At 37.6% G+C, this 26013-nt stretch overlaps 1 protein-coding gene across 8 annotated transcripts in view; it reads right to left on the bottom strand.

The window, feature by feature from the left end:
* MINDY3 (MINDY lysine 48 deubiquitinase 3) overlaps positions 1 to 25446 on the bottom strand; it is a 52022-nt gene extending 26576 nt beyond the window's left edge. Inside the window, exons 1-10 of one of the 8 annotated variants that reach the window (XM_062623656.1) lie at positions 25234 to 25446; positions 16772 to 16851; positions 14747 to 14804; positions 14128 to 14301; positions 9675 to 9726; positions 7643 to 7757; positions 7159 to 7232; positions 6662 to 6741; positions 1549 to 1619; positions 289 to 369 (exon numbers count right to left, since the gene is read on the bottom strand). In XM_062623656.1, coding sequence (XP_062479640.1) covers positions 289 to 369; positions 1549 to 1619; positions 6662 to 6741; positions 7159 to 7232; positions 7643 to 7757; positions 9675 to 9726; positions 14128 to 14301; positions 14747 to 14804; positions 16772 to 16851; positions 25234 to 25330 — 882 coding nt within the window. In that variant the 5' untranslated portion in view covers positions 25331 to 25446. Of the gene's footprint in view, positions 1 to 288; positions 370 to 1548; positions 1620 to 6661; positions 6742 to 7158; positions 7233 to 7642; positions 7758 to 9674; positions 9753 to 11656; positions 11699 to 14127; positions 14318 to 14746; positions 14805 to 16771; positions 16852 to 18563; positions 18661 to 25233 lie in introns of those variants that run through there. The other 7 variants (XM_062623657.1, XM_062623659.1, XM_062623658.1 and 4 more) reach the window with 7 other exon arrangements.
* Positions 25447 to 26013: the final 567 nt, after the last annotated feature.

Here is a 26013-nt window from a genome sequence, read left to right as displayed (position 1 = left end):
CACACTACAGAAATTTAAGACAGTGCTTATCCCAGTTATGGTATTCTAAAGCATAACCTTCCCCCAGCCTAATAAATTAAGCTAGAACTGAAAGACTTTAGTAAAATTTATGAGATATCCTTAAACCATATGAACAACTCTACCTTCAATGGAAGGCTTAATTAAAATGTTTGGTGACTACATTTTTACATTAAAGCCACATGAAACTCACACTGCAGCAAGACCTGAACTTTGAATTTATGCAGTGTTTATCTGCCCGAGGTTACCAAAAAATCATATCTAACATACCTTGGCAAAAAAGACTGTGAGGTGCGTTTCACTGCCAAGTATCCAAATGGGAAATTTTGGAGATTTCAAATAGGAGCCAACCTAAACAGGTGCAACAAAATCAGAAACACAAATCAAACCCAGAAAACTCACCTAGTTAGCGATCAAGTTAATGAGAATTCAGTTAGTGGAGTTCCAACTGCTCTGAAAACTAATATAAAACATCAATGACATGACAAAACCATCTAAACTACTTAGATTTTAATTTCAACCACTGATTCTTTTTTGACTTGGAAAACAAGATAGCTGATATGATAATTAACTGAAATGAAACAGCAGTGAGATTGTACTATCAACAATATCCCTTATTTCACCATTGGAGCCATGTTTCAAACTGTACATAAATACCCTTTATGCTTAACAATACTACAACCGGATGTTAAATGAGGTAGAAGTCCACACGACTTATTAGCTGGTTTTGGATGAATCAACTCAGAACTGACGTTTATGTAATAAATGGACAGTTAGTTACAGTCAATACACCAATGTTGCGCAAACTACTTAATCCTCTTTAACCCTGAGATAAGTTACAGGTATTCAATAGAGATTGACAAGAATAATCAAAAAGCCTTTTGAAATTGAGTAGTAACATTGTTTTGAAGTAGTATTTGTAAAGCAAAAAATTTCTCAAATAAAACCCTTAAATCAAGAAACGCACAACAGGAAGAAACAATATGGACTAAACTGCACTTCAGTTACTTTCGAATGTTCACAGATAAATACGTAAGTAACTTTTAGGTCTTGAACATATTCTATTCAGAATACATTTACTTTATAGTCGTTTTACCATATTTACTTATGGCTCTTAAATTGAAGACAGTGATAGCATAAAAAAAACAATAAAACTGCAACATTCATAACAGCAAGCCACTGTGAGACTTTAGAGTTTTATAACCATCTGCGTAACTTGCATTAAGCCTTACTTTAGTAAAAACTTAAGCTTATACCTGGCTATATTACATTGGTACAATAAAGTTCTAATTTCAATAGCAACAATATTTAGTCAGTAAGATGCATTTAACTACTTTATCATGTATCTGTTTTTCATGTGGCATTATAAGGTCCTTTCCAACCCTAACTATTCTATGATTATTCTCAGGTTTAATGTCAACATACTCTGAAAATTCTTTAATATCTCAAATTCACAGCGAAGCTGTTAGTAATACCAAGAGGTCAACAACACCCTAATAAAATTCTTAAATGATGCATAAAACTGCTTACCTTACAATATCTCAGAGATTCCATCAATGTCAAAAAGCCTACTGTTGCCTGTTTATGTATACCAAGAAGTTCTGTTCAAAATAAAGCAAAAAACGTACAAGAAAAATCTGAAAAGACTCTTCTAAGCAGGTTTGTTGGTTTTTTAACTTTAAAAATTGATCAAGTAACAACAATTCTAAGAATCATGCAGTTTTAGCAACAATAGCAAATCATCACGATGTAGTCAAAAGCCAGTAACAGTTTAATAAGTTCCCTCTCTAAGAGCCAAATGAATAGTTTTACAAGTCTACTGTTGATGGCCTTTTTTCAAAAGTTGATGGATTTGGTAGAATACCAAGTACTTGTAACTTGCACCAGAATTATTCTCAGAAAATTTAAGAAAAGCAGCTATCTTGAAGAGGAAAGAATCCCATATATATGCATATATGTGTTACCCCATACTCCCCCCCCCCTTTTTTTTTTTGAAAGAGAGATAGTTCCCTGGTAATTTTTATCCTTTATAATTTCACACTCTGAATAATAAAACAACTTTGCAAATAACAGTTTTGTTTGTAGGAAAGAAAGCATTTACTCTATTTGGCATTCTGTTCCGACTTCCACTTAATGCATCCTACAGCTCTCAAACATACACACAGCTGTCAGGAATAGCTGAAATATTTATGTACAACTGATTGGAAGAGCACTTATAGACCCTTATTGAAGAATACAAGTTCTTCAAAATTCATGCTTAGAAACTAGCTATAAGATTTGAAGCAGCTCTGGGCTTACATACACATCATCTCAGCAGTGCAAGTATTGTCTACTTGGAACAGTAGGTCCCCAGACTGCCTAAATAAAGAGCAGCACACGCCTGATCCTGCAAATAAACATGGGAACATACACCATGACCAAATTAAAAATATCTATATTGCCTTTTTTCAGAGCACACTGACTTTCTATTTGAAAGTTCCCTCTAAAGCACTAAGTTCCAACTGTGCTTTTTAACACTGATCACTCATGTACAACAGCATAAAACTATGACAACCCTTACCGATGGGCTAAAGCCTCAGGACCAGAGCAAGTAAAATAGGCTCTTCTAAATTTTCTGGACTTCCAAAAACCAACTCTGCATTTCACCATAACTCATAGCGCTAGGCATGGTATGCCATGCTCCCTTCACCAACTTCAAGCTTACCTCACCGATTTTTGCAACAGTGCACAAGTTATTATAGTGATGGCTTAGCTTTTTCCTCTACTTTTTAGCAAAAAAATAACCACCCCCCCCGCCCCCCCAAAAAAACCACAACCCAAATAAACAAACCAAACAAACAAACAAAAAGAACACAAAAAAAAAACAAACCCCACCCAACCGAAACCAAACCAAACCCCAACTTCAACAAAACAATTGCCAAAACCTTACAAATACTAACTTATTCCCTACCTTTGTGGCCTGGCAGTGCAACTGCTTCCTTGGAGTTGTCAGCTATACATATTAAAAGGTTCTTTTTTACAGTGCAGAATTCTTTGATTTGAAACTCTGTTTTTAAGGATTATCTTCAAAATTGACTGGAATTAAAACATTGAGGGGGGGACAGATAATACTTTGCAGCAGCCCATTATCTCACTGACTTATAGCTGTGTTGCTATAAACTACCATACACTGAAACAATTCATCCTTTCTTTGAGCTGAGAGCAAGAGAATTAGCTTAATTAAAACACGAAAAACCCACTAGTGAAGGATCCTTCAAACTAGGGAAGAGCTATTTTTCAGAAATAGCACATTCATATGTGCAATGAAGGGAAATAAATGGCAGAAGCAACAGAAAGTTAAAAAATTTTAACACATCACATGTATTTCTTAAAAATCATTCACAGATATCAATCTAAAGTTCAGTCTGCTAAACTAAGGCTTCAGATTTGGGAGCTAATGCTCAGATCAGTACAGCAAAGTCACATATAAATAATACTTAGTACTCAGAAAATGATTTGGAATGATTCTATGATCTAAGTATTTTCTTCCCTTGACAGATAACTGAGTATCTCATAGTCAAGCTACATTCATCGTGTATCTGAAAGCTGTTAGGTTATCTTCAGCCCAGTCACTGGTCTACTCATGCCTCCTTCAGAATTAGTCAACTGAGAAGACAGGAACAAAAGCAAAAATCACTCTTCTATGAGTTACAAGGAAACAAAGGAAATCAAGCTGCTCTAAATCAAGGTTCATCCCTGTTTATACCATCACCTGCCAGAAAAAAAAAAAACACCCCCCTGCAAGAGATATGGTAATACCAAAGATCACCTAAGAAAATGAATATGTACACCTCTTGTCAGAAAGTTAGTTTCTCCTTTTTCAAAAAGTACTTTTGCAACGTAATCCAATTTCTAAAAAGGGAGAAACCTAAAGCCTCTACAAAAAAAAAAAAAAAAATCGGGTCCAAACAAACGACGGTTCTAAAATCTAACGATAGCTTCCAACCGTATCGGATACCGCCACCTAGTGACAACATGAACACATGAGGAATTCTTGGACACTACTTAGAAAAAACCTATTACAGCATTTTCTGCATTTATATTCAATTGTTACACGTCACATAAGAATGAAACTCTTTAATAAAAAAGAAAAAATACATCTACCTCCCTATATTCTTCCTATCTTGGGTGACAGGATTTAGCAAAGGTTTCCCTGCCCACGGCAGGGGGGTTGGAACTAGATGATCTTAAGGTCCTTTACAACCCTAACGATTCTATGATTCTGTAATTGTGGCAAGAGAAGAGAATATAGTAAGAAGAAAGATTTAAAGGGGAAGACACAGAAAGTTAAAGAAGACGCATCATTCCACTGGTATTCTAATCAGTGGTAACCACGAATAATTCCAGTTAGTAACTCCTAGCATATTTGGAAAATATGCAGTACTGCAAGAGTCAGAACTCTGAGTATAATCTGCAAACTACCTGGTAATCCCTGAAGTTCCTAATTTAGTATGGTTTTTTGTCACTGATAAAATTACTGGCAGGACCTTTAAAATGGCTTTAAAATAATTTTAAAGACTTACTTCTTAATTAAAAATTTATTACCTAAACAGCTGAACACGAGGTAAAGCGGCTTCACGTAACTTCTGAATAAAAATTGTAAGGCAAATGCCATTTCAGAAATCCAATTTAGTAAACGTGTTTACTTATGATAACAGCATCACTTAACTAGCATCTTTTCTGTTCCTGCATTGTGGCTGAATCTTCATACTGCTGCTCCATGCTTCACTGCTGCCCCTGCAAATATGCCATGAACCACATCACATCCATTGCTTTCTGCAGCTCCTTGGCACCACTGTTCCCCCAGTGAGAGGGATGCCTCTCCTGTCCCTCAGTTTCAGAAGTTCCTAATTGCAGAAGTACCTGAAATCTTTCCATTATGTTTATATATGGAAAGATAAAGCAGCACTGGCAATCAACTCTGTACAATACTAATGTCAAACCATCCAACTTGTATTTCCTTGACCAGATGAATTTTAGGCAAGTGACCAGTAACCAAACCAGAAAAACGCACAAAAAGCTAACTTCAAAAAACAGTCAGCAAATATATTTAGTACTTGTTATTTTTAAACCTGCAACCTTTCTGCAAGAGAAATTCATAGCACTGGTAGAAAAGATGCCAAAGAAAGTCAAAATGCTAGAGAAATGACTGAAGAAGATGACAAACACGACTGATAAAGGAAATGTGACAATGTATCCAAAATTCAGTCTTGGCTACACAGCTGTGAACAGTACTGGTTGCTCTTCATCCCTCTTGTTGATAGACTACACAAATCACTTTGTAATATACCGATTATAGACTTAGAACAGTGAATTAGCTGGGTTTGACTGTAATTATCCCAAGAACCTGAAGAAAATGGAGGGCTCCCAACATTAGTTAATTTCAATTACTCGACTGGTGAAAAACAGGACATGTAATACAAGATTCTTAAAACGTACAAAAGATTATATTCTGGTCCTTCTCTCACCCCAAAGAGAGACAGATGTTTCTATGGGAGTTCTGGATTTTTAGGGCAGAACTGATGAGAACCTAAATGTGAAATATTACAGGGTGCAAAGAGTTCAATATTCTCAGAAAAATAAAACAATTCTAACTTAGGTAACTAACAAATAAGGTCTACCAGACAGAATCTGAAAGACAAACAAGGGGATGAACTGCAAAGATTTCAAAAAAAGTTATATTAAATTGTAAAACAGCAAATTATCCTAGTGCAAAGGAAAGTTGCAAAACAATTAAGATTGATCATAATCTAACAATTCAGACTGATAAATCACAATCTAAAAATCAAAAAGTGATGACTTGGATGACAGAAAGATCATTGTAATAAGCATGCCGATAAACCCAAGATAAACTTTGGAGCAGTAGCAGAGAGGCTGCAAACACTTTCATAATCCAACTGTTCCTGCTTTCAAATAATTTCTGCTTGTCAGATGAAATGCACAAACACCACAAAAGTTTCCCAGTCATCTCTGTGGCCCTCCACCACACTCACTCCACTACGTCAGTATCTCTCCTGTACTGGGGAGCCCAAACTGGACATAACACTCCAGAGGTGGTCCCACAAGTGCCAGACAGAGGGAAAGAACCATCACTTCCCTACTCCTAATGCAGCCCACAGTGCAGCTGGCCTTCTTTGCCAGCATGGCACACTGATGCCTCAAGGGCAACTCACTCAGCTCCTTTCCTACAAAGCTGCATCCTAGCCAGCCAGTCCTGCCTTGTGCTCTCGCATAGGCTTATTCCACCCCAGATGCAGGATTTGAGTTTTGAGGTTCCTGTCAGTCCATTTCTCTAGTCTGATGCAGCTGTTCTGAATAGTGGCCCTATCCCTGTTGTAATGACGAACTTTCACAACTTCCAAAGACTGCATTCCCTTCCATTATTCAGGCCACCAGTTACTGTTTCAACCTGCAGCTGACAATCAATTCATCAATATTACCATCAGAGATTTAGTGCAAGTATGTTTTATTTCCACTGGAGGTCTGCTTAAATCAAAGGACAGTAAACAAGGAGACTATCAAAACAGAAATAGAGCACAGAGCATATTCCAAAACTGTAGGTCACAGTAAAAATATGAACAAGCATAAAACAGAATCAACTTACTCATTCCTGAACATTCTCTGTCTCCATCCCACACATTAGAAACAGCATGCCCCGTCAACAGGAGGTTAATCAAACTTTGGCTACATAACAGAAAGAAATAGCCTATCAAAAGGGATATAAAATTTATTTCTGAAAAAGTGGTTAACTCTAACAAATGAAAAAATATTGTATTATCTGGTCAGCTAAGCAGGTATTACGTATATTCCTTTAATTAGCTTGTATTTCTAATTCAGTGATGCTAATACCATCTCTACTCTTTCAACCAACACCTTGATATAAAAACGTAGCTTCGCATTTCAGAATTATTCCTCTGAAAATTCACCAATAACAGAAGCATTTCCTCAGAAATGTGTTACTTTTAGCTATTTTAAAGTTGTGGTTGACTCTTTGTTGTCGTATCAGTAATTTCCTAGAAGAATGATCAGCCACAGAAACATAAAAAAAAAAATAGCCCACTAATCTATTTCAAGAGGCAGCAACCGTATTTTGCAGCTTACCTTCCATGACCGTAAACGGGATCTATCAATGGCTCAGCTGCATCTTCAATTTCATTTTTAATATTTTCAATACCCTGCCGAAAAATTACAAACTTTTTTCTCTTTTAAGGAATAACTTGCCACATTTACAACAACAGAATGCAACAGTAAAACATTAGGAGGTTGATGCCCTTATATGAACTGATACCTGAAGACACTTCATTTAGTAAGAGATGTTGGGGATTTATGAGGAACTATGTTTCCAAAATATGTAATTTTATCATTAAAGGAGAAAAAAAAAAAAAAGGACTGAGGTTTTCAGGTTTATATGCTGGAAATGAACTGCAACATGGAATCAAGACACCATTCCATGCATTTGTCTAGATTTTATTCAGTTTATCAGTTTAGTGTTCACCTTTTATAGAAAAAAAAGGGTTATATGATTAAACTTTCTCTTAAAAAAGAAAAGCACACACACATAAAAAGCATCAAACAGCCCACAAACCTTTGTGAGTATTACAGAATACAGAAAGAGCAATACACCAAATCTGTTTGTCCACACCGAATACTGATCCCAAACTGCATCCTTCATTTCAGGGAAGCTTTTGAATGCTCGTTTACTAAAGACAGAAAAACCCAACAAAAAAGAAGAATGTATTTAGATGAGGCATTAGCATAGTGTCACAAAGCACAAATAAGAACTACTAATACCCAACATGAAAATATCCAAGTAAAAGCTGAGTAAAACTGGTGTTATATACAGAATGACATAGCAGCTGTTCTGGGGTTACTATAACTGCCATAAAGTCATCAGTATTTACCCATCAGAAGATGAATAATTCTGGAGCAATGCGCAAAAATGAACAATTCTGGAGCAATGTGCAAAAATGAACACAGTTTTTATATGCAAACACTAAGCATAAAGTTACACACACGTGAAATAGCAGAGAGGGCTGAACCAGTAATTCTACAACACACTGTTACTGAAACTGAATAGTCTATATATCACCAAAATAAATTTGCATTACACAGCATTCCGAAAGACTTTCAGTCCATAAACAGTGGGGAAAAAAATCTTCATGTAAGAACATCTTTCAGGCTTTCAAAGCAATTATTTCATTTCCCAGGAGAATTTGATTTTGTTAGACTAGCTTTGGTAAAAACCAGTATGTTCAAAACCACGAGTGGTATGTTAACATCTGGGAAACTTATCTAGTTCTATAATAGGGTTGCTGTCTGGATGATAAGGTAACTCCAGGCGATCATATATTTAAGAAGAAAAAAAAATAAGGAATTTGAAAACAAAAAAAAAGGAATTTGAAAAAAAAAAAGAGGAAAGGAAAAGATCCATCAAGGTTCCAATGCACTTTCTATTTCTTGGGCTATTTCTTGGGACAGAGCTAAATACTTTTCATAACACAAACATTAGGTCATACTCAGTAACTCAAACTAGATCACACTCTCTGCTTATCCTGCATAAACTTGTGTGTTAATTTCTTTCACACTTTTATTAAGTATTGTTTAAAAAAAATAAACAGCTACAAAAATATATATCCATACAAGGGTTTATTCTGGCTAACATTTGAGATTTTTAATCTACCTTTCATTATCAATAGGCATGCATGGCACTCAAGGTATGCAAGGCAAAGTTAGTTCTGAAATCCATCATTCGTCTTGCTCTGAAGGCATATGCCAGGGCTAATTTTCAGTGAGAAAGGCTGAGAAAAACTGAAGTGGGTACCACAAGTTCAAAGATGGAGGAGATGAGTGGAAGGGGTAGGGGGAGCAGGAAATTAGTGTTTTGATCAGATAACGTTAAGAGAAATTGTATACCTTCCTCTTTCATCTTTCTTCATATGATGATGGGTTTAAAGAACAAACTATAATTACTACTGATATGATAACCAGTAGTTATTGTAGTTCTAATTAGCAACATTTTCCATCTCAACTGTTTTTTTTAAGTTCTGTTGCTCTTTATTTCCTCTTTGGGGATTTATTTGTATAATGATTACAACAATTACTAGAACTGTAAGCTCTGCATTTAGACCCCCAGAAGACAGCAGTTTTTAAAACATGAAACAAAAATCAGTCTCAGAAATTAAATATTCTTACAAATGTTTCTTACGTTGTCTCAAATAAGGAGAAATACTACGTCACATTTTTTTCAGTATATATAAAGTTTTTCAGCTAGAATTACTTGTGAAGACTATGTATAAATACTGAGGATTAACATCTTCAACTTAAACGTGAATGTTAATGAGATGTGCTCGTATACTTGAAAAGCACAAGTTATTTGGCAAATTTCCCACATTACATTGCTCCAGTTTTATTTTAAAGCTAACGCTTATGCTCAAAATATTCCATTTTAAACAGCAAAATGTAAAGAAAAACCACCAAAACCCCCAAACCAAAACTTGAAATATAAGCTTAACCTGATGTGTAACACAAAAAAGTTTCTGAACATACCCCTTTCAGGGCTGTGAATATTAGTGTTACTTCAAAATATTGTATTTTAAATGTTCCAACATATTACTTACTGAATTAATGCATGAAATCGCTCAAAGCCAAGCTCTTCGACAGCCAAGGCAGCTATACACAAGAGACACTTTTCAGCACTACACATGGCAAAAAAATGACACAAGATACACAAAGCAAGCTAGTATACTTTCAAGCTTTAATTATATTTTTAATCCTCCCTTGAGATTGAAATTTTTAAAGTGATTAGTATAAAATAATTTACTGCACCATTAAGATTCCACCATACAAATTAGTGAGAACATTTCTATTTGGACTAATCAATTTATTAAAAACACAAAGCTACTGGAGTGTGCAGCCTTGAAAATATTTGTCAAATACTAAGCACTTGTTTACAAAACATGGCTGTCACAAAGTCATCAAGCATATGCATACTGTAAATATAATTTTGCAGGTCAAGAAGAAGTACTATCTCCTAGAAAAGCAAGCATGATTATTTGGATTAATTTATCAATGTAGGTAAGCTGTATTTTTAATTCCTGTATACATATCTATTACCAAAATTTTGTGGGTTTTTTTCCCTTTTAATGTCTAGTTATTACAAACAAGTAGAATTATTCTAAACAGTGTTATACATCCTATTTTTAAAGAAATTCTCAATGGTTTCTTTTAATAATGAATAAACAGCCTTTCAAATAAGATTTGCGTCTAAGACAGAAAAAAAATACAGCATTAGTGTCTTCCCAAGTTCAACACAGGCTTTATACCTTTGTTCCCCTCAACATTTCCAAACCAAAGAGATGAAATAAACTTTTAAAATCAAATTTGTTTTTTACCAAGGGGAAGTCATACTTCCCAGTTGTGCAATTATCAAATTCTATAGGCTTTCAAATATTAAGACTCTAGCAGTCTTTAGTGCCCCTTAGGTCCGCAAGGACTTTATATTCTTACTAGAAGAATAACACAAATGAGCCTTCTGATAAACGCCACTTAATGATGAATATCTAAAAAATGTCTGACCACATAGCTACTGAATTTGGCTGCATTCAATTCATTAAAGACCTGAAGTCATAAGGCTAATACTACTGATTAATTCTTCCCACAAGAATTCTAGGAAAGACTTTTTATGCCCCTTCTGATTATGTTTTGAAAGATGCACTTGACTCTCCTAAATGCAAATACAACAGTCACTGCAGCAATAGAATACTTTTATTTTCCACTTTAGAAATAACGCAGCAGTAGTCCTAAGAGTGTTAGGTTTTGACTTTTGAAAAACTACAGAGTCGGTAAAATTACACTACTAAGAGCAGAACTAAACTTAAGAAAATTTTTAAGACTTTAATTTAAAATATGAAATAATGAATCTAAACTGCAGAAAATGCTCCAGGAACTAACCCTGATGCAAGAATGTACGTTTTGTAAACAGAAAGTCAGAGGGACTAAATCATATAAAGCAGTCTTTGAACCTGGGAACTTGCACTACTACAGCCAATGCATGGCCAACAAGAAGTCATTGGTATACACCACAAAAGCAGATGAAAAATGCTATTGCATTCAGTAAGTGTGCTCGAATCCACCTTTTGTTCACACAGCAGGATGATAGGCAGTTTCATTCTGTTACTACAGAACAGAGTGAAATGGTAAGAGAACTACTATTTGAAACAAACGGAAAGAAGTAGAAATCCTAAAGAAAAGTGTAACTATATGTAATCCAAACAATGCTAAATAAAGACAGTGCTTAGACGAGAGGAAGAGAACAAATAGCATTAGAACATGAGCTGTATGAGAGACACAACTGGATAGAAACTCATGCTGTGTCTAATAATGTTTCATGGTTTTATTATAAACACATTCCCACATTCAATTCCCAATTAGCAGTAGCCTGCCACGTGGAATTGTATTTGTAATACCCTCCCACGCATCTCTTAAGTCCTACCAACTATGACAATGCCAGTTCCTATTTTTATTGATTACAGCAACCAAGCATGAAATAAGTTTATTCCTTTGCACTAGTAGTAACAGAACTCTACATAATTAATAATACCTTCTTCTCCACATCTTTGTCCCAAGCTTAACCAGGCAAGAAGCTAGTCTAGCAGGACAGAAAAGAAAAACAAAACAAAAAACCCTAACAAATACATATTAAATCAGGAAGTGTATTGCATTATACATATAAAGTAAAATACTGTTTGAACTGTAAAATACATATAAGAGGTACATTCAGTGTCTAGCAAGGAATGTAGGATAAGAACAATGAAGATCAACATTGCTCATAACAAAAGTAGACTTCATGCTGTGTATCCTGCTGTTCCTAAGAACATTCCATGGTACTGAGGACAAGTCATGCAGAACTTGTAGACTTGTACAGAAATATGAAAAATGTAGATATGTAACAGAATGGATTAGTTCATTAATTGTGTGTTAAGAGCAATTACTGTGTGTTTAACAAGACCTTCTGCTAAACAGTTTCTACAGTTAAAAGTTCTTTAGAATAAGGCAATATATTAATAAACAGGACAGTAAAAGTGCATGGATTACTTCACTTTTTCTTCAAAGGAAGCTTCATAATATGAGAAAAAGTTTCAGACAACTAAAAAAATCCACAGAAATTAGGAATTTCAGTTATAACTGCCTTATCTTGCAAAGGAAAATTTTCTTTTTTCTTTTAAAACCAAAAGCTGTATCTACAACTTTCTCTATACTTTTTCCTAATACAAAAGCCCTGCTTACGTGGTGACCAGTTTTTTTCAATTAAGTAACATTTTAATTATTGTTTGAGCCTTCTGGCTCATGGAGCACATGGAGCATCTGATAGAAGCAGATGAAGACTTGTAACACAAAGAGCTCCGGCACTACTAATTGCTATAGCTAGCTGTGCACATATAAATTTACTTGTAAAATTCTTACTTTGTAGTTATGCCACAAACTGCAGAATAAAATATTCATTCTATCAAAAGATGGCACCTTTATAAGCATGTTCTCATGCAAAAAGCTTTTCATACTTCTGAAGGGACACATTTGGAACAAAAACTGAAAGAGGCTTATCTTTTAAGATGTTAGGTATCTCCTAATAAAAGATTAATAAATACATGTCTCAATGATCATGTGTGCATAGATAAACTTCCCATGTCACTGGCTCAACAGCAGTTAGATGACTAGATGTTGTACCTTAGTACAACAGATGATGTATACTAGATCCTGATGTTAGTGATTAATCATAGACTCTCCCATTAGAAGGGACCCATAAGGATCATCAAGTCCAACCCCTCACTCCTCACAGGACTACCTAACACTAAATCACGTGATTAAGAGTGTCCTCCAATTGCTTCTTCTGACAGTCTTGGTGCTGACTGACCTCTCTTTCAGTGAATAACATTTTCCTAATGTCCAAACTGAACAGCCCCTGACACAGCTTCATTCCATTTCCTCATGTCCTATCATTGGTTACCAGAGAGATCCTCTCTGGAAGACCTCCCCCTCTGCTGCCCCCCCTAAGGAAGTTGTGTACTGTGATGAGGTCACCCCTCAGCCTTCTTTTCTCCAAGCTAAAGAAAACAAGTGACCTCAGCTGCTCCCCATAAGTCCTGCCCTCAAGACCTTTCACCATCTTGGTCACTCTCCTCTGGACACACTCTAATAGCTTAATGACCTTCTCCTATTTAGATGTCCAAAACTGCACACAGTACTCAACACGGGGCCTCACCACTGCAGTGTAGAGTGGGACAATCACCTTCCTCAACCAGATAGCTGTGCTGTGCTTGATGCACCCTAGGACACGTTTGGCCCTTTTAACTGCCAGGGCACACTTAACTCATGTTCAATTTGCCATCAACCCAACCCCCAGTTTAATGCCTTGGATGGAACAACTGTACAGAATCTTCTTCAAACTGTTTGGGAAACAATAGTTATGACAGTTACTGCAGTTATGCAAAATATCAAGCTGGATATGAAGGAATCAAGACATTTCCAAAAAACAGGTAACCAAAAAATTCTAACTCAAAAAAACTAAAACAAAACCCTCTTTAATCTACTAGATTTGATTAAGCTGTTTTGGTACTGCACATAATCAAAAGAAAAAAGACTACTTTTACATAACAGGGGATCCAGAATATTTCATAGCAGATCAAGCACTGCAGAATTTCCTAAAAAAACTCTTCCAAAATAAAGCAACAAGTGACACATCAAAATATTCCTCCAGTGTTAGGAAGCATACAGATTTTTTCAAATTAAAGTCACACCAGGTCCCAATAAATAACAAAATAAAATTGAAAAATTACGGAAATTGCTCAAATTCAAAAGAAACACATGTTAGAACTCCAGTTATAGATAGCACATTCCTTTCAACAAGAAGGATCAATGCCTCTGATTATAACAGACAAAAATCCATCTCTTGCTAATGGAATCACAAAGGTGAAAAAAAAACATCTGTGTAGCAACAGTAAGCACTGCCCCTCAAAAACAAAAACGTAATACTTCAGTAAGCGATGGGTAATTTAGTATAGAAATACATCTTACAAGGCTGTTCCTCTTGACGACTAGATTCTGCAGGACTTTCAGAAATACTAGCAGTTTCTTCAGTTGTTTTTCCTCTTATCCACGTTGCCAGAGAGTACGACTCTGAATTATCAGAGCAAGCCATTTCCAAAATGTCACATAATGTATGACAGAGAAGATTCTTCTGGTCCTCTTCTGAAAGATCAGAAACCTACATGAGTTCAGTTGCTACTAATCAGTACATTATATAAGACACTAGGATCTTTTTTAATACATTGTTATCTAAATAATTGAGTTTATTACTTTTATCTTATTAATTATTAATGTTAATTGCTGTTGGACTATACTGGACCAAATAATTATAAAGCTGTCTTTAGAAAAATGTGGTTTAATATGATTTCTAATCCATTTCCTTTGCTAATAATAGATTTCAATTAAATATTTATAAAACACGGAAGTACTATGGACAGGCACAGACCTCACAAATAGGAGTTTAGAGACATGTATACATACTGTGCGACTCAAAATGGCATGGGAGCACAGTTTAAAATATACAATATTTTAAAGTCTTTGTACTGGGACATGCTTTACAAATAATTCAAATGGAAAAAATAAGAGGAAAAAGAAGACATCTCAGTACCTGGACAGTCTCTCCAATTAGACTTCTCACTGGTAAAAAGCCTCTTCAAAAGGAATGCCTTTGTTATCAAAGCATAAAATAATATTAAAATACAAGACACACCAACTTTTACATCGTGTCACAGAGCATTTTTGTGCATTATTAGAAGGGTTTCAAGATGCTCATCATTTAGTAGGAGACCCTGAGCCTGCACTGTTTACTGATTTTTCCCATTCAAACGAACTACAAAGGTAGCTTCATACTTGATCGAGTTTAAATCTCAAGTGTGCTTCAAATACACAGAGTGTATATCTACATAAACATCTCCGGACTCAAAGGACTGCATTAATGGAGTAGAAAGCCCATCTCTTTTAACCACTGCAACTCATAATTCACATATCAGAATAAGAAAAAACTATGCATATGTATATCCCTGCTTTGTTTTCCATCAACACTAATGTTGTAATTAGAAGAACAGACTCAAAAAGAAGGAGCAATGAAAGAAAAAATTTTGGGAAGTAGACTCCTGGTCTTTGTAATTACTCTGTTAAGATGCTGTTTCAGGTACTTGTAGCACCTTAAAAATAGATGCTTCAACTTTCACTTCTTCCCTTACAGAACTCACTCTGTTTTCCCATCACAGATCTTTTACATATCTTTTTTAGAAATCCACAGCAGCAGTAGGCACTGCAAGATCTCTCTGATCACTTCCTCCATCCCTACATCTAATTCATCTCACTTTTAAACATGCTTTAACTACTTAATTTAAAGGAAGTTTAACTACATATAAAACTGCAAATCCACTGTCGATAAAAACATTCAATACAGTAAAGACTTGGCACTGCCTTTAAGGAGCCACCTGGTCCTATTCTTTACTCCCTCCACTCCTCCAAATTAAAGATTTGTAATTCTAACATCAGAGACACTGCACATCTGTTTTTAAGACCACAGAACTAGACACAGCCATGTTACAGAGTGCAATTCATAATACAACATTTTTCTATTGACTGTTTACAACCTACACAAGCGGTGCTTCTTCCTGTGGTACAAGTCTTTTGGTGTGACCAGCGTCTATAACACCCTGAAGTAACCAGAACAGAGGACTATGACATTATACACACCAGAGACATTTCACAACATGAGTTGTCTGACTGAGATACCTCCCAGTTCATGATCCAGTTAACTCTGCTACATGACTTTAATTTCCACTATCAGTGGGCAAGGCCTCAACACAGGCCTAGACACACCTGCAGAATTTGATCTGTGTGTTAAGAATGAGTCAAGAGCAGGTTACCAAAAGAGTAATCTGACCCATGACTCGTTGTCTGCCTGATTCTACAGGGTGCTCCTGAGAGAATCAGAGCAGTCACAGATTAGACAAACTGCTCTAGCAGAACAGACCCAGCCTACAGGTCATATAGTCTGTACAGGAGTCACAAGTGCCCTAGAAACTAACAAGTGGAAGAAGAAAGCAAAAACAAACAAAAAAATAATCACAATCACAGTTGGTTGAGCACATCTGACGCACAAGCGAAATCCTAAACATGTATCCAGAATAAAAATATATGCACCTGATATACTTCAATTATTCTGCTAACATTTCCCCTTTTCTCACATAGCAAACCTTGACAGGTTCAAAAACAGATTACTTCAAATCCTTCTAATATAGTTTGCTAAAGCAGCCATTGTGACACATATATTACCCTTCTTAAGGACAGGAATTTGACAGATGAGAAAGGATTAGGATTACATTTATATCTGATCTTTTACTTCTCTCCTTTACCCTGTACTACGAACTTCCAAGTTAACCTCTGCTTGGATCAACCTGCACCACTTCCTCAAACAAACCCACTTCTGTAAAATTATAGTTCAAAATCAGACCATCTCTGCCTTTCTACCGAGTTTTCTGTCTCCTCCACACTGTATTATGAAACCCAAATACAACTGATCTGCAATTCTTTTAATATTTATTTCAGCTCCACATACATAAAGAATAGAATTTGGGCTTACTAATTCTAAACCATTTCTACAATAAAAACATCTTACCTGCACTGGTGCAATCACTGCACAAGGGCCACCTTCAAATTGTTCTAATGCAGTTGATTCAGATTCACTAAAGACAAATCCTGTCAAATGAAAAATTAGTATATTTAGTGAAATATGTAAACAAGCACGTTTACATATACTCCTTCCCTAACAGAAATGACACCTGATTTATTCTTCTCTACAAGTTAGGTAAGTTTTCAAGATTTTTTTTCCTTCTGGTTATGCAAAAGAATGTAGTTCAACTATTTGAAGAAAAAAAAAGTCATGAATACAGGTGAAAGCACAGAAATTATTTATCTCAGCAATGAAATCATGACCAAAAGGGGACAACAGCTAGGGTTTTAAAGACAAGGATTCTTAACAGCAAAACTGTCACTAGGACACATTTGGCCGAATACATTAACCATAATTTTATTATGAGTTCTTATATATAAAATAAGAATTGTGATAATATTTTGTTTTACATATGTAAGATAAAGGTTGTCTTTGGACCCTCACTGAACATGAATGTTTCTCTTCCCTATGAAGGGCACAGTATGCAACCCACTGAACTCATTTCTGGCTTATTAGTGCTTCCTATTAAGACTGAATTATGCTGAATAACTGAAATATTCACTTGTAACCACTGAACCAAGCCTCTTATGGGTGTTCTTTCAGATAAGATACACTATATTTATTGAGATGCAAAATCACTCATTTCCCCCCTCCCCCCAACCTTTAATGTATTTGTATTTCAGAATTACCTTACTGCCATGTAACAGAGCAAATGCTGGAGCAATTACTGCAAAATTATTTGTTACTACCTTGCCCCTTAAACTTTTCTTCAAGATGCGGTGATTCACAGCTTGCATTTCTCACAGATAAGTGCATATACATGGATAATTACCTCAATAAAGCAGACATCCAGCAACCTACCCACAGTGAGTGATAGTTTGCATTATTTTCTAAGTGCTGATAAGATTGTGCTGAAGTTACTCTAGTTCAATGTAATCTAGAAACCATGCAACTGTAGTCAGCAACCCAGCAAGCACAAGCAAATAGAGGTAGGGAGAAAAGGGACACACATGCACATTTTCGCAGCAGTGTCAGGCTTAGCACAAAGAATATTCAGTGCTGCTTTCCCACACCTTCTCCTCTTCCCAATTCTGTATCATTGCATGCTGCCATATCAAAAGCATCTCTAATCCCTGGATGTGAATATGTACTGGGGAAATGCATTTCCCCAGTGCAGACTTCCACACTATTGCATGACAGCTATATCATCCGAACCAGCACGAGAGGATTACTGCACGGTTTGTGGGGCATATTTCATCACATAAATAACTGTTGTTCAACAACAATGTGATTTTTTTTTTTAAAAGGATGGATCATTGTAGCAGTTCTTCTTTTAAAAAAATGGGGTTTCCCTTGTGTCTGACTGAAGGCTTCAGGGTTTGTTTTTTTTTTTTAACTGAATGTGCAAATGTGCATTACAGATGTTTATGTTATATCTGAATCCCATATGCAGATGAATCCTCCATACTTAAGTCCCCAACATCACCTAATGTAGCAACAAAGCTCCATTAACCCATACTTCAACCAAAGTCTGCACTCATTAAGCCTGTTAACATGCTTCAATAAGAAATATCACTAATCCTTTAAACTTTCCAAATTAGTTTACGCAGGCTTATGATAGTAAAAGCTAAGTCATCTTCTACTTTGAAGCGTGACTGCATGCCATCTGAACACACCGCAACCACCAGGCTTCTTTTAGTTGTTTTAATGATTTAGCCACTGCAGAAGAAAAACATACTTGGATGTGGTACCACTCAACCACATTTAAGAAATCTTGAATTTGTTTCACATTCTTCAGGCTTCTTATAGAAAGCATGAGCTGTCTCAGATTAAACCTGCTCTATTTTTCGTAACTGCTACCTAAAAATAAAGAAAATCGAGTATGACCCTCCAGAGTGAACACAAATTTGAGGTAGATAATGCAAAATTGATATTACACAGAATTTAACAGAATCCAACCAAAGGAAAAAAACACACTTCATGCCTAACGGAACACTTAATTTCTTCTTACCTAAATGTTGTTTAATGGATAGTAAACATCAATTTTGTTCTAGAAGCTGTTAAGACCTTAAAAGTTAAGTGCTTCAGGGATATTAGTCTTACTCTCTTTTTTAAAACTTCTACAAAATCTGAAGTCAGCTCAGGCAAAATTTCAAGACCCTATAGTGTGAAGTCCAGCTGGGTTAAAGGATACCGCAGCCTGCAATCACACCTACTTACCTTTCTATCCTCCACAGTAATTACACCTTGGGCAATCTCTATAAACATCCATCAACTCCAGGCTCATCCATGTGATTCATAGGAATGGCCGGGCCACCATTTAAGCTACCACCCTAGCAGCCCTAATACAGACTAATTTCTATTTAAGAGCGAGTGGGCTGCAGCTAAATGCAGCCAAAAGCATTTTAAAAAAAAAAAAAACAAAAAACAACAAAAAATCCAAAAAACTACCTCCTTGTTATCCATTACTATAATTATTTACCTATAAGAAATGTAAAATAGTAAATCATCATTCATCTTCCTTTTAATTTATAACCCTATTAAAAGCTCCATTAACCCCAATTTTTTTTTTTCCAACATCACTACTGTTCTACAGCTTTGACCTCATTGACGCCATTTTTTTTTCCAATTTCACTACTGTTCTACTGCTTTAACCTTTTTTCTGGGCAGGGGGACAAGCAGGTCTAGATTCCATGTTTCTTCCTATACCTAACTGTTAAATCTTCTACATAGAGTTTGCCAAAATTAATGTATGGCTTAGTTACTTACTCTTGGTTTTCATCTAACACTTCACATCATTGCCCAAAGCACTACAAAACACATTCATTCTTTCATTATGACAGCCCCACCGCTTTCCTGCATCTCTTTATTATTTGCCTAGTTCTCAAAATACTGCTGTGTTGGGCTTTTTTTTTTTACATCCAAGACAGCGTAGACATCAGTAACACTCATTTTACAAAGGATACCGCACACCTTCACTGTTTTCACTCTGTATGAGAATGAATGAAAGAAACAAGGGGAGTAGCTAAAGAGCATGAAACATTAACCTTGCTCTATCTCCGATCAAACTAGCTACAAAGATGCTGAGCTATTGCTTTTTTTGTCCTGTTCTCTCCAGAGCCAGCCTCTCACCGTGGAACCACATTTCTTTTTCTCTTTTGGAATACCAAAATGCCTGACAGGAACATGAGAACAAGCCATTATTACTCAAATACAAGGTTTATAACATGTCTTAATGTTTCATCCTTTTTCTAGAGCTGGGTGTAGAATGACAGACACATTTTGCATATGGCTTTGGGTTTTCAAAGTGTGTTTTTATAGTAAACAAACTCCTGAAATTTTCTGTAGGGAAAAAAAATCCCAAATCAAACCAAACAACCTTTTCTCACACACACAGAAAGAAAGGAGTACTACAGCAGTACCACAACAAAACGCCCACTTAATGGGTTGTGGATAAAGAGCAAGGAAGTCCTGGAAGGATTTGAGGAACGTATCCAAATTACCTAGTAGGCTAGCACTAAACTGGGCAAAAAGCTTACAGAAAACAAGATAAAATTCCAATGCATCTGCTTTCTTTCACACCTTTGTAAGAACTCAAACTCTTTTTCACTGAAACTTCTGAATCCAAACCCTGATAAAAGCCTTCAATGGCAGCATTCCTCAAGACATTTTATTTTCTTTAAGCCCATCAGACTTGCCTAGAATAAAGAATGGACTCACTAGCACTGTTATCTTTTCTTGAAGTAAGGACAGTGTCTTTCCAGATATTCCTTTCTGGGCCTAGGCAGCAGGAAAGAGTTTCAGGGCTCACTAATTTTTTAGGTAATTGTGTTACAGGGCATTTCAAATTCTCACTGCTCTGCGGGTATTCCAACTACATCATTAGTCACCAGGCCCATTAGCCAGAAAATACAATCTTAAAAGCTTCACTTACATGTTCACACCCCATTTTTTCACAGTGAATGGTATTATCTATTCTCTTTCCAGTTTAACAGTGCTGAAAGGGCTGTTATTTACATACACAGTCTCTCAAAAACCTGTATTTCTGTTCCAAAGCCTAACTTTTCATTCCGCAAGCTTCACAAGAGGTTTTGAAACCTTCAGAATGAACCCATTATTTTAAGACAACTCTGTATTATGTTAATGCAGTAAATAAACATTTAAATCTCATATACAATAGAAAGGCATTTGGCAGCCTAAAACAGCAAGATGTGGTTATTTTCTCTGTAAATAGTGTCATTACCCCAAAACCAATACGCTACTCCAAGAGAGGAAAGAAGAAAAAGGTTTACCAGTGTAAAACTGAGAACAGACTTCTTCCCTAGAGAAGGCTTTTAGATAACTCTTCTCAGCAGCATGTTCCCACTGTTTTTCCAAAAGCTACTGTTGTCTCACATTTAACAGTAGTATGCCTTGCGTTAGCAAGACAGACCGCTTCTTACAGGCAGAATTAGCAAATCTATTTAAACAGAAACACCTTCTACTTATACAGAAGCTGTAAGTTGGTGGTCATCAGTACTTGTTTCTTTGAAGGCCTTCTCACATGATGCTAAAATTCCTGGCAGCAAGTCTGGTTTCTAATTTATTACTTAATTTTTACAGATGCCTTAAAAGCAGCCCATAGACCATGACTTGAAGACCACTCATCAAGGTTTAATTTGGTAAGTGTGACTGGCATCCGTAAAGCAGAAGCTCCAACAGCAGTTTCACCAGACGATTTGCAGAGGCAATACTCACAGCAGACAAGCAGCAACAAGTAGGCAGAGGTCAGCCAACAGGTGTAACCACCTCCTCCACCTGTTTGTACAATCCATACTTGTCTATACTCTAACTGTGAATAATAAATGAAAAATGCTTTTCTTCCTGATTAACTGTTTACAAGTAATATGGAACTCAGAGATGGAAAGCAGACAAGTGCAAATATTCTATTAATCACAGCCATCAGAACATTTTACAAGAATTACAGAGATATCAATCACTATTTCTCTTCCATCACCCAAATTAATTTAAATTAAACTCAACACAGAGGAACACTTCTCAAATTGCTACTTCTATTTAAGACTTTAAAGAATGGCAAGTGTGCTCCTGCTCAAAATGTATCTGCTTGTTTGGTAAAGATATTATTTCCTAGTAACCTTGATCTAATCATGGTCTAACAATATTATAGCTCCAATGACTAAACCCACTACTACAGAACCTAACTCCTCAACCAAGGATGTAATAAAAGCCAATCTGGCGCTGTTTCAACGTAGCGGACCAAAACCAGAGTTCCAAGTATGTAATAAACAGGAAACCTACAGAGAAGAGGGGAGAATGACAGCTTGTCTTTTCTATCTACTCTTCCAGCTCTCAGGCTGAAAGAGGATCTAGATAAAACACTTTTTTACATTGTACATTATAGTTACATTTTTACATTGTACGTTATAGTTCATATACATGAACTATAGTATTAAAACTTTCCCACAATGCTTCTGAAGTTAAATAGTTATTTTGAGAAGACTGGCCCATATCTTTCTTTCCAAAGACCAGTGGGAAAACAGTTTAAGTAATTTCTAAAGGATGCTGCACCCAAACATGCCAGACATTCATAGGTGTGTAGACCTGATGCTACGTGCCTTAGGGCTGATCTGAAGAGTACCTCTATGAACAGCATTTGTCTCTTGGGTCAATGAAGAAAATAACTCCTAACAACAGTATGTTTCTTTAGGGTTCAGTCCTCCCTAACTCCTTCCCAAGTCATCATATTCATGCCAAGAAACACTGAAGTACAGAACCAAGCCTTTGCACTACATTCTCTGATTCTGTAAATACCGTTTTCCAAAATCACAAAGTTCAAACTGCAAATTCTTCTGCAACCATAAAAAAAAAAGCTATTTAAAACAAACAAACAAACAAACAAACCCACCAAAACAACCAACCAAAAACCAACTGCAACAACAGCTTTGCAACCATGCCTTTAAATCAGGAATCAAACCAGTATATTTAAAACTGCCAATGCAGCAAACTGTAGGAGTTAGTCACTAACTTCAAACAGCACAGCATGCTAGCTAGGTCAGTTCTGTTAACTGCCTACAGAACCACAGAACAGCCTGCCCTCAGTTCTGACCAAACAACTATGATGGTTAATGAGTTTGGGGCATGACAAGGATTCCCAGAACACTGCTATCTTTACTGAGAAACTGGCTGCTTCGAGTCTTACATTACTCAACACCCTCCCTGCTCTCTACTTGTCTTTCCAACTGTAAATTATAATTCTTAACTTCCAAATGGTTTGAGAAAGGATCAGACAACATTCAGAAAGTATCTGAAATAAATACCAGTGTTGGCACGACACCCTAAGAAAACTCAAACCCAAACTACAAAAAAAAAACCCAAGCACCAGACCAGTTGTATGATACTTTCCGTACATACTACGTGAAACAAGGGAGTGTCTTTTAAACTTTGTGGAAATAATAAAGCTTGATTTTTATGCTCAGGTTTTTTTTAATCTTGATGAGTCAGTTTTGCAAAACTCCTCTGTAGTAAGTAAATGGTGCAGAACTTTTTCAACAGAACAGAAATCGAAAGTTGGGTAAATATATTATGCTGCTACACAATATAAAGAACCAAGACTGACTTTCTTGATTCCCAGCACAAATCCTCCGAACAACACACTAGCTTACTGTCATGTGGTTTTACTACATGAAATTGACTATAGTAAAGAGGATACAGGGAAGGGAACAGATATACTACACAGTATAGTTACCGGACTTTTCCCAAAGACAGTTAAGAAATAATAGCTCCTTTCCAGGACCCACCAAGAACACAAGGCCTGTTCCATTAATCTTTCACAGGATCACATATGTGGGACATTACAACACACATTCCAGTAGATACTGAAACTGCTAAAGTTTCTTATACAAACTATCCTGAAAAATGTCAATTTTGGTGTAACATTACTAGTTAAAGAAATAATTAAACATTTTAACACTACTTTTTCTGACTTCGCAAAAACCTTGTACTGAAACAGAAATACTCGACCAAAACTTGAGATATTTTAAGAAATAATTATATTTCAATTAAAATAATTGATTCAGTAAAAAAAAAAGTAGCACTTTATTAGGCCTGCTTAAATTCTAGACCTTAGAAGGAATTTATCACTTTTCCCCCCAACTATTTCTCACTGAATTATCTGAACACAAATCAACCAATAGAAAAAGATAGGAGAGTCTCTGTGTACTCTGGGTCCTGTGAGAAGGGAGAAGCTGTGCAGCTCCCAAATCAACACCACACATGCATCTACTGAAACTACATAAATGACAAAACTCATGTTAAAAAAAAACAGAAGAGCAAGGAACAGAGAGCACTAAAAACATCTTTCTGTTTCGGCCTACATTAACATGAGACCTGAACGCATTATTCTTTTTTTATCTATGAATTCCACTATTATTTGGAGATTTTCCTCCATGAATTAGTGATGTTTTTATTTAGATGTTCATAACCATTAACAGAATTCTTCAAAGCCCGCATTAAGTTACAGAGAAGGCTACTACTCCATTTTCCAGCCAGGACAGGTACACAGACCGTTTTCCTGCGCATTATTTTTATTGTTAAAGTCTCTTTACTACACCCTGCAACTGCAGTTTTGGAAGAACACCACGAGGTCTCCATCAAGAAGAAATTATGTGCAGATTGCATAATTTAAGTACGGTAAAACACCTTACAAATACCTCAGGTTCCACGGCTGTTCTGCTTTATCTCTTGCCCCACCCTAAAGACGGCGTGCACCTGCTTCAACGGCGAAAGAACCAGTTTAACACAACGTATGGGTCTCTGCCCCAAGCCTGCCCTCGCTTTCGCCACGTCTATTTAAGACTCCCATGTTTTTCCTCCCCCCCCCCCCCCAATAAATAAATAAATAAATAAATAACCCTCTCAGACAACTCGTGCTCACGTTCCCACAAGCTATGCAAATAACGGCACAAGACGCTGTGAGATACATTTAAGAAGCGCAGTCCCCTCCCCACTGTTTCAAGGTCCTTTGCAGGTTTGTGGCAAAAGACGACCAAGCTGCAAAACCATAACGCTTACCCAGTGAAACTGCTGTATCATTTCTCCCGTGGGCCACACGCGGAGTTGCCTGTGACGGGAACATGAACGACAACGACTACCCCCACCCCCGTCCTCTTTCACAGCTGCGCGGGGGGACCGCCGGCCCTCTCGGACACGGACAGCCCCGCGCCCGCCGCGGAGGCGGCAGGGAGACCGCCCGGGAGAGCTGTGGGTGTGTCTGGGCAGGTGGGCCGAGAGCTGTGGGGTGGGCCGAGGGTCAAGCAAGGTCCCCGGTGAGGAGGGGGCAGAAGGCCGGGCAGACACGGGGCCGGGGGAAGGGCGGGGAGCGGGGGCCAGGGCACGGCGCACGCAGATACCTTGCGCCCAGCGGCAGAAGATGGTGTCGGCCAGTCCGCGGGGCCCGGCCTTCTTGCCCCACACCAGGTGGACAAGTTCCTGGCCCGCCTCAGACATGACGGGGCGGCGGCGGCCCTGAGGCCGGGCGGGCGACGGGACTCCCGACAGCAGGTCTCCTGTAGCAGCCGCGGCCCCTGCGCAAGGGAGGGGCCGCACCGGGAGGGCGGGGCCGGGCGGGGCGCTCGCGCGCCGGTGGGCGGGACCTGGCGGGGCGCCACGGGGAGATGCGCATGCGTGGCGGTCGTTTTTCCGCTTCCCCAGCAGGCCCTACTGCTTCCGCGGGCGGTGCGGGCGGGGTGGCGAGAGGAGAGAGGAGGTTAGGCTGGCTCGGGCGGCGGGCAGGTAGGCGGTGAGGAGGGCTGCGCTGCCCTGTCTCGGTAGCCCGGCTGGTAGCCAGACCTCAGCCTGGTGTGTAGGGTGTGTAGATGGGCGTAGCACTGAATCCAAATAGTAGCCAGCATAGAATCATTCTGTGATTTTATAATCAAGCGTAAGGCGTTTCTGCTCATGGCAGCGGGGTTGTAACTAGATGATCTTAAGGTCCTTTCAAATCCAGGTCATTCTGTGATTCTGCGGTTGTCAGCCACGGCTGCAAGGCCAGTTTCTTCAGCAGGCAGGTGCCATTGGCCTCTCGCCCTCTGGGTTCGGCCCGGCCGCTGCTTGCACGGCGGTTTGGGTGCTACTCTGCACGGGCTGCCCCAGGCAATTCCTTAACTGTTGAGCTGCGGGGAGTGCACTGA

Source organism: Pezoporus occidentalis, unplaced genomic scaffold (genome assembly GCF_034315485.1).
Source record: "Pezoporus occidentalis ecotype Australia unplaced genomic scaffold, CSIRO_AGI_Poc_V1 ctg257, whole genome shotgun sequence".
NCBI lineage: Eukaryota > Metazoa > Chordata > Aves > Psittaciformes > Psittacidae > Pezoporus > Pezoporus occidentalis.
The sequence above is the reverse complement of the archived record's forward strand: the minus strand, read 5'-3'. Positions and strand labels throughout refer to the sequence as shown.